Source organism: Eucalyptus grandis, chromosome 11 (assembly GCF_016545825.1).
Source record: "Eucalyptus grandis isolate ANBG69807.140 chromosome 11, ASM1654582v1, whole genome shotgun sequence".
Classification (NCBI taxonomy): Eukaryota; Viridiplantae; Streptophyta; class Magnoliopsida; order Myrtales; family Myrtaceae; genus Eucalyptus; species Eucalyptus grandis.
In genome coordinates this window covers 41,341,808-41,351,402 of record NC_052622.1, presented here as the reverse complement: position 1 = coordinate 41,351,402, position 9,595 = coordinate 41,341,808, and the positions used below count along the sequence as shown (strand labels likewise).

General features: G+C 40.9%; 1 protein-coding gene across 1 annotated transcript; it reads right to left on the bottom strand.

Annotated features, from left to right (window-relative positions):
- Positions 1-1,056: 1,056 nt before the first annotated feature.
- LOC104426502 lies at positions 1,057-2,409 on the bottom strand. The gene is made up of 3 exons (XM_010039576.3): positions 2,065-2,409; positions 1,863-1,968; positions 1,057-1,476 (listed from the first exon to the last, which is right to left on the bottom strand). Exons 1-3 carry the CDS (start codon positions 2,095-2,097, stop codon positions 1,322-1,324), a joined length of 294 nt encoding a protein of 97 aa, XP_010037878.1. The 5' UTR covers positions 2,098-2,409; the 3' UTR covers positions 1,057-1,321.
- Between the last annotated feature and the right edge of the window lie 7,186 nt (positions 2,410-9,595).

Here is a 9,595-nt window from a genome sequence, read left to right as displayed (position 1 = left end):
TTTCGATGTGAGCATTGCTTTAGCGTTCCTAGATTCGGGGTCTACGTGGTTCCTTGTGACCACTCATTATAAAACAACTATTGTGGTCTTTTCCTTTTTATTTGCATGCATTATCCTTCCTCGATTCACATATCATTAGTGTAATCATTATTAAGTAAGGCTTTTTTGATAATTCTTTCTGTATGCACGGATTATATGTTACAAAAGATATTGAGAAAATTCCTAATAAGAATACGAAGTGTCGTATCAATTTTAAAGAAAGTTTTTGACATCATTAGTTGATCAAGGGCATTTTCATTATTTACTTTTTTCTAATTTTCTTTCCATTGAAAACTCAAAAAAGAAGAAAATGTTAAAACTTCAAAAAGAAAACAAATTATTAAAAAAAAAAGAAAATAAGGAAACAAAAAGAAAAAAAGGAAATAAAAAATAAAAAATAAATGACAAAAAATGTTAACGATGAGTTGCTGAAATTTCATCATTATTTGAGACTGACATAATCAAATAATGATATTTTAGATTTTTATTTGAAAAAGCGAATGCATTTCAATTTATTACTCGAGGTAATTAGGGCATTTCATTATTGTATTTGGAATTTTCCGAAAGATATTTGCTTTCAAAGATCCACTTCACAAATTCCAATTCGATAGAGCCATTAGCGTCGGAGCAAGGGCACACGGGAACGCCGGAACGCTGCACGCCGCGCCACGTGCCGCGCCACCTCCGCGCCGCCCACTCCGCAGTCCACACACGCACCGTGGCGCAATTCAGCACGCCTCCCAACCATCGGTGAAGACAAGACGCCACCGCAAACGACAACGTTTCTGAGGGGCGCCCTTTGTAGTTTCCTCGGACCCTACCTTCAACCTTTTCCCCAAGTCACTCCCCCATCGCAAGTTGCATGACACGAACACTAGAATTTGCACTTTTCTCAAAAGATTATTGGTCTTAAATATTCATTCTGCGTTAGAAAAGTCAAGCACGCAGACGAGTGGATTGAACATCATCTCCTTTTTAAGTTAAAAAAAGATACTGGAAGTTCAATTACAGATTCAATGGATTGAACATTATTTCCTTAATAAGTTAAAACGAGATATCAATATAGATCTAACTGGTAAATATCGCTGAAATGACGTTCCATTATAGTACTAGATCGAAATTTGTGGACTAATATTTACATATATGTAACCAGAAAACGCGACTCGCTTGACTAGGTGGCATATACGCTTTACTTATTAAGTTGCAAGAAGAGCTGCTGCAACGGCGCATGACGACGGCAATGAAAGATCGCTGTCGGGGGAGGGGAGCTGAAAAGCGAAGCTTAGCGATGTTGGGTGTCGTGTAGTTTGGAGGCATCGGAGAGCATCTTCTGGATCCTCTGTCTCGTCTCCGCTCGCGAGCCCCGCTCCTCCTCCCTCATGCTCCTCGCGTAGGCCTCGAAGAACTCCTTGTTCTCTTTCTCCAGCTCCTTCCACACTGCAAAACCCAACCTCGGCTTTTCGTCAGCTGTTCGGTGCATCAGATTACAAAGCACGGATGGATGGCGACGAGGAGGAGGAAGCATGCAGAAACATCCCATTGAAAATAGCAGACTATTATGATCAATAAACCCATAAGATAAGGACGATAAACAGCGCCGGATCGAGGTTTCTGCAGCTTTTCGTGAAACTCTCAGATCTTTGTGGGGAACCCAGAATTGAATATCTTTGACTAATTTCATCACCATGGTCTGAAGCAGTCTAGGATCACGTTTCTAGTCTTTTTGCACACGTTCCAGACGGCCGAGCACGATAAAGAAAAGAAGAGGGAGAGAGAACTGATTGATTGACAGAGAAGATGATAAAAGGCGAGCGGAGGGCGACCTGTGGAAGTGATGACGGGCTCGATGTTTGCATGTTTGGAGAGAGCCTCCATGCACTCTTCTTTGCTCATTTTGAAGAGTATGCACTCCTCTATCAGGTGGTGCACCTGCGCACACGCACAAGAACATATGTACACGCATCAGATCAGATCAGTAGCCGAGATTGCGGTTTAAACAGCGACTTCGACTGACGACAGATATACCATTCGGATGTATGAAGAAGAAGAGTCCCCCATGACGACGGCTAACTCTTTCGCCTTTCTAGAAACTGAACAGAGATCGACACAGGCACGGCAGAGAAGAGGTCTGATCAGATTTTCCGGGAAAAGTATCAGGGGGCGGAGAATGTGCAGGAGGAGGAAAGGGAGACGATCAGAAAGGACGACCGAAACAGGAAAGAGAGAAGAGGGAGGGGCTAGATCAAGAAACCCAAATGATGGTCCGAAATATTATTAACATGTACGGCAGTGCGTGTGCGATGCTTATTGTAATGTTTTGGTAGCTACATGGGTAAGGTCAAAAGAGGAAAAGGAAAGAAGGGAGATAAAATGGCGAGAATAGAGCTATGTTTTAAAGCGGAGAAAAAGAGACGATGACGTCAGAGCGCCCCCGGGGGGTGGGGGCCCGGGCTCCCACGTGGGACGCGGGACATGATTGGCGGAGAGGGGATTAGAGGAGATTCTATAAGCAACCTCCGGAACTGTTTCGTGCCTCGCTGTGGCCTGTGCCACCGTGGCGGGGTGTTCACGTGACGCCCGCCTCGTCAGTCCTCTAGCGGAACGTCACGTGGCGAGCCCACGGTCGCCCCCCAAATGGCAGGGCGGGCCCACGTGGGCCCTGACCGACCGAAAATGGCTTGCGACTCATGGATGCTTTGGAGGCACCCCCGTCTTCTTCTGCCTTCGTCCCGCTCGAGGCAGAGGTTATCTTATGCTTCGGTAAATTTCACCGATTGATTTTCATCTTTGAAATTCTGTCCTTGATCAAGCTCATACACAGTGCTAAAAAACTCGGAAATTTATTGTCATTCTAGAATTTCTACAAATTAATATATAATTTTTTATCCACATGTGTTGAATGTAATCGGTTAGATCTTACAAAAAGCTTGGATTGTAAGATAAAGCTTGGAATAAAAAGTGATTCTTGTGAAAACATAGAGTGCGGTTATATCTTAATTAATTCCAATTTATTCATCCAAAACAATAATTGTATATTTGAAGTAGCTTTAACTATGATGATGGACCCTGATGAGTTTTATAATGTGTTTGATATTTTTTTGCTATTGCAATTCTTTTTAGTTACAACAGTTTATAGTTTTAACGGTCAAAACGGTTAAAGATCTTTCACTAATTTAAAAGTCTCGCGGTTAAATTTGATGTGCAGCCTTTAATCCGCATGATCTAAATAGCTCTATTATTAATTTAGGATAAGCGACGGAGCGAAGGATGCTATTAAAAAAAATTGATATTCTCGAACGGTTACCCAATAATTCTCATACATTTATGCAGCATGTGCCGCTCCTCAAAGTTCACGTTCTCATAATCCTGCTCGAAAACCATCCATGCCCTCTCCAATCGGGCATGTTTGTGGCGTGCGCGAGAAAACTGGCCTCGTGTAAATCCTATGTCTGACATTTCGAAGTCTACAAACGTGAAGGACAAGGACCTTCTCGTGCATCAGTAGTTCCTAGAAGAACGAAGAAATCTCGTCCGTTTTTTCCGGCGCAAAGTACGTGTTTAAAGTCCCAAAATTTTGTCGCCGTCGACGTTGCTATTTGGTACACTTTGCACTTCTTCATGATGGTTCGGGAGTCCAACCTGGAACCATTTAGCATGTGTAGACCCTTTTATATAAACTTACAATCAAGGAAACGACCGCAGCGGGTAGCTCTCCATAATTCGAGTTCTCTCCGGGTAAGGGAAAGGTTCTTGATACGCAAGAGACTAGATAATAGCGTGTCCAATTGCCATTGTCAAATCTTTGGGATAATTATCCGATAAATTCTAATATTATTCTATAGATTCTAATTCAATCATACATTTTTTTTTTTGATTTTATCAATTTAGCTATGAACTTTTACATGAAATTTTAATAAAATCCTATTAGCCAACTACCGTAAGAAAGGGCAAAAGAATGCTTCAAATGCCATAACTTTGGTTAAAGGGATACTTAAGTGTCATAACTTACGAAATGTACACTTAAGTGCCACATTCGAAGAAAAACGGATCACTTGAGTCGCCCGGCCAAAATCCGGCCAAAACGCCAACGTGGCATTTTTCCGACGAAGCGTGCCCAAAACGACGTCGCAGAAATTGACGTGGCCAAAACGGCGTCGTTTTTGGGCTGACGTGGTAAAAAAATTAAAAAATTAAAATTAAATTTAGTTAAAATATTTAAAAATAATAATTTTAAAATTAAATTTAGTTAAAATATTTAAAAATAATATTTTAAAATTAAATTTAGTTGAAATATAAAAAAATTAATAATTTAAAAATTAAAAATTATATTTAAAAAAAAAAAGGAAAGTGGGGAGGCGGTTGAGGGATTAGCCCTCAACCGGTGACGGCAAGGGGGAGGTTGGCCGGGGTCGCGGGCCTGGCCAAGGGTTGGCGACCACGACCGACCGAGACGGCAAAGGATCACGAGCCCTCGCCGCCGGTCGGTCGGGGTCGTAGCCCGGCCGGGCCGGCGGCGGGCCGAGGGCTATCCCTCGGCCCGCCTCCCCCCTTTCCTTTTTTTTTTTTAATTATTAATTATTTAATATTTCAACTAAATTTAATTTCAAAATTATTAATTTTAAATATTTTAACTAAATTTAATTTTAAAATTTTTAATTTAAATTTTTTTTTTTTGCCACGTCGCCAAAACAACGCCATTTTGGCCACGTCGCATGAAAAAAAACGGCGTCGTTTTGAGCTCGGTTTGCCGGAAAAGTGCCACGTCGACATTTTGGCCGGATTTTGGCCGGATTGGCACTCAAGTGATCCATTTTATTCCGATTTTGGCACTTAAGTGTATCTTTCGTAAGTTATGGCACTTAAGTGTCCTTTTAGCCAAAGTTAAGGCACTCTAGGGGTCCGCGCGTCCATAAAAAAGTGTTGACGTGTCTTCCAATTGTCGTTGGTGATCCTATATAGCATGCTAATGTAGACAACTTATGAATAATTTCGTTAGTAATTTTTGGGCAATAAGGAGTACATTGAATTTCGCTCGAAGGTTTAGGAATACATTAGGAAAATCGAAAAATTTTTGGACCCATACACTAAATTTAAGATTGAATTGATAATTTTCTTCGACTCTTCTTTAACATGCGTCATGGTCATGAAATGATTATAGACATTAATGGAAGATGGAACTCCCACAAGGGTGCACGGTTTGGCTTTTGGGGAAAGTTTTTAAGAAAATATAAAGTCCTTTAGGTTAAAAGTGCATCCAAAAAATTATTTGGTTGATATTTGAAAAAAAAAAAAAAAAATTGCACTTTGCAAAGCACTTTCACTAAAAAAAAAAAAAAAAAACTCAAAAAGGCAAAAAAATAAGCGGCCGGCGGTCTGGTGTCGCTTAGGGCATGGGATAAGAACCCTGCCTCTGGAGGGAAATTAAGTCGAAGAGTTAACTTTTCTTTGTAAAAATTTTCTCCGCTATCAAACACGGTTTTGCACCTTCCTAGGTTGTGAGATGCAAAATCGTGTTCGATAGTGGAGAATTTTTTTACAAAAAAGAAGAGTTAATTGAGCTTATTATGTCCACATTAATGATTATAATCTCGAGGACTTTAGGCCCACACCATGGTGCGAATAAAAATATTAATTTTGGAGGCCAAGAGGGCACGGCGGGCGACATTATTGTCCCCGTGATGATGCGAAGAATCATTTGCCCTCACTTGATAACATGTTTAATTTACCGCACTAAGCCAGAGGAATATAATACAATAGATGGGCCGATGGTGCAGTCACAGCTGTAAATGACAGTGACGTGGTCGTCTGTCGGGCTTCCGATCTTACCAGAGACGCGACGTGTACCCATTGCCAACGTCAGATGCATCGTCTTTTTCCGGCGATGTAATTTGAGTCGATTTTCATTCATTGACTCTTTTTGCAATAGTCACTAATACCAATGTGGCCATCGACAATTTACCTAATTTTTCCAATAACTATGCTGTCAGTGGATTTTTCAAGGACAAACCCCCTACCGACAATTTCAATACCTATATCATCCAACGTCTTATGACGGATTTACCCAAATTATTCCGCTCATGATAGCAATTTTCATGGTGTCTTTTGATTAATTTTGGGCTTAGAGAAATTTTTTAGAGCTCGATGCATGATGAATTTTCCATCATTTTGCATGCACAACAAAAGAAAATGGTTTGACAAATTATGCCATCTTTAATTTTTGTATATTTAGCTATAATCAAGCAGTTTAATGTAATTGCTTATTTTGTAAATTAGGGGCCTGCAGGGAAACACTTCTTATTTCTGTTTCTGAACACTTTTTTTTTTTTTTTGTTCCGGGAAAAAAAAAAAAAACGCGTTTGGTTGCGTATCTATTCCTTTTTTTTTTTTTTTTTTGTTTAGGAACAAAAAAAAAAAAAGAAACAAAAAAACTTACTTCTTGTTCTATAAACGATTTTGAAGAAACACTTCTCTTTTCTTCTTCTTCTTCTCTCTCTTCTCTTTTCTTCTTCTTTTTTTTTTTGGTCGGCGACCTCGCCGGAGCGTCGTCGGTCCCCGGCGAGCTCGAGCTCGCCTAGCCATGGCGAGGCTCGGCCTCGTCGGATCCGGGCGAGCTCGAGCTCGCCCAGCCATGGCGAGGCCAAGCCTCGCCCAACCACGGCGAGGCTCGGCCTTCTTTGGGCCGACGAGCCTCGCCGTGGTTGGGCGAGGCCGCGGCCGAAAGAAGAAAAATAAAAAGAAATGAAAAATAAAATAAAAATATTAAAAAATTAAAAGAAACAAAAAAGAATAAAATTTACCAAACGTGTTTCTATTCATTTTTTATTTCCGGAACAAACGTTACCAAACGCGTTCTTTTATTCAAAAACTGTTCCCTGCAACGTAAACACCTTTTTTTTTTATTTCTCGTTCCCTGGAACAAAAAAAGAACAAAAGTGTTTCCATGCAGCCCCTAGATGAACCAGCTGACACTCTTTTTTTAATCTTATTTATTTTGGCATGTATTGTTTGAATTGTTCCTGTACAATACGTTCTAGTATCAATGGAGTATAGAGATTACTGTTACAACAAATCTTTTCCCTATGGATTTAATGTTGGTTAGATGATGTTGACATGAATTTTTACCTTCTAATCATCTTAATCAGATACAGTGTTGAGTTTAAAATAGCTTCTTCCCCATTGTAGTCGGTTCATGTCATGCGGGCAAATTCGTGCATATTTAGTCAAAATTAGGGATGACCTTTTTGTGTCGTGAATTTGTGTCCTCACTGTATCATATTAAATTTGAATCTAATTCAAACACGGCACGTCTACTGGGAAAAACCATTTTTCTCAAATTTAAACATGATTAGTTCAACGGCGATTAGTTCAACAAACGAGTTTCGGGGCCGACATTTTTGACTGGTGTGGTGTGGGTACTTGAGCCATTTAACGTCTCCCTTCCCTTCTCCTGTCTCAGTTCACCCAACAAGACGTCGAGATATCGACCGGCCACCGTCGTACGCACGTTTCCGCGTCAAATGATGAGTTCGCTCCTCTCCTTGCTCGTGTCCGTCCCCCCGTCCCCTGCCGGCAACACGACCCTCTTCGCTTCCCTCATGATCATCACTGCTGCCGTTGACGAGTACAAGTGGCAGGCTGCGATGAGCCAAGATCTGAGGCTTAGATCAAGCTTAGGCCTCCACTCGGGGTCCGTTTGAGGCGTAGCGAGGTCAATGGGGTCGTCACTAGTCTATTTGACATTGACGCCCACCGTTAGCCTCACAAATGACTAGGTAGATTCGAGCGGTCAAGATTGCAGTTAGAGGCGGGTCACGAGTGGACCTGTCAAAGGGGTGAGTTGGATCGAATTTCACCCGGATCGAATTTGAATTAGGTCGTAAATAATCATACTAAAATTAGCCCATTAATCCATTTATTCGTAATGTAAATTTTTTGATTTATGCCCGGTCCAACTCCTACTAACCCAATTAATATTACTAAAATACTTCTATATATAACCAGATTTAGGAAAATTTATTTCTTATAATTTTAAAAAATGTATATTGTTAAAGCACTTCAAATAAGCAATATAAATTTATTGGACAATTTTTATAATTTTAAAAAATTGATTCTTATTCTTATTTTTTTATTCTTTATATTTTTTAGTTCGTTGTAGTTTCCATGTTGGTTATAACAGATAGAATCTTTTTTCAATTAACAAGGTCTTAACGTAGTGTTTGTTAAATTTTGGCCAAAATTTATAATAAAAATAATAGGTTATTAAAAAATCAGGAATCTATGCAATATTTAACGGCACAAAGGGCAAAAAAGAGAAGTAAAAAGTGATAGCATTTTCATGCAATCACTTTTTCTTTGTCCCTTTTTTCGTGTCATCTCTCTCTTTCTCCCTCGGCTAACAAAATATTGACTACACAATATGTGCTAACACAACAAATAAGAAAGGTAAAAGGTTCGACATGTGTCTAAAGTGAGGCACATATGTCAAACTCTCTCTCTTGCCCCGTGCACACTGTCTCTGTCACCCGACCCTCTCTCTTTTCACCGTCCCTCTTTCTCCTATCGAGCTCTCGTTTGACTAACAAACCGCCCGACCTACAAACTTTGGGACGACGCAAGCGGAAGCCGCGCGGTGGTTGGTCAGACGAGGGCTCAGTCGTGAGACGGAGGGAGAGAGAGAGGACACAACTAGGAGGGGCAGCAATTTTGCGACATGGAGCCGGAGGGGTGGCGCAATGGCTCGTCGGTCAGACAAGGGTTTGGTGGTTCGTCGAAGGGAGAGAAAGGGAGCAAAGTCAGGAGCGTCGAGGAGAGAGAGCGAGTGACATTTAGGCCCCACTTTAGACACATGTTGCAACCTTTGCAACCTCATGAACCTTCCTATTTGTTGTGCTGGCATATCTTGTTAGCCAATATTTTCTCCCTCCGCTGCAACTTTTCAATGGTGTGCTTTCCGATTGAGAGATCTCCATCTCTGCCGAAGATTCATGGACAAAGGCCGTGGCTTCTTCTCCAACATCGGCAGAAACGCCAAAGGTCACTCCTCTGTTGTCGATTGTCTTCTCGAGCTCGTTCCTCCATTCACGTGCGATTCTCGTGGATTTTCTTATCCATTGTTTTGTTGAATCGTTTGAGTTTTTTGATTTTGTGTGCACGTTGTTGCGGTCGTTTGTGGTGCAAATCTGCTCCACAAAGACTACTGGAGCAACCACGAGTTCACCATCACTACCTTCTCGGTGACGGTAGTTGTGAATTTTCCTACGTTCTTTTTTGGACATCTTCGTGTGTTTATTCACTTCATTGAGCTATGATTTAAAATTGTTCATGGTTGTGTATCCCACGTTTGCTTTTGATTTCGGCCTTATTTGGTTCAATATTTGGAATGCTCTTTGGGGCTCTAAAGGGGTTTGGCCAAATGCAAGTGGTGTTTGGTTCAATTTTTTGAGGATTTTGGGAAGATGCAATTGCATCTTCAAGGGCTTCAAAAGTCTTTGAGGGAATGGAGGGGTAGAGGTTCATTAGGAACTTGCATTTTCGGAATGCAAGTTGTATTGTTTAT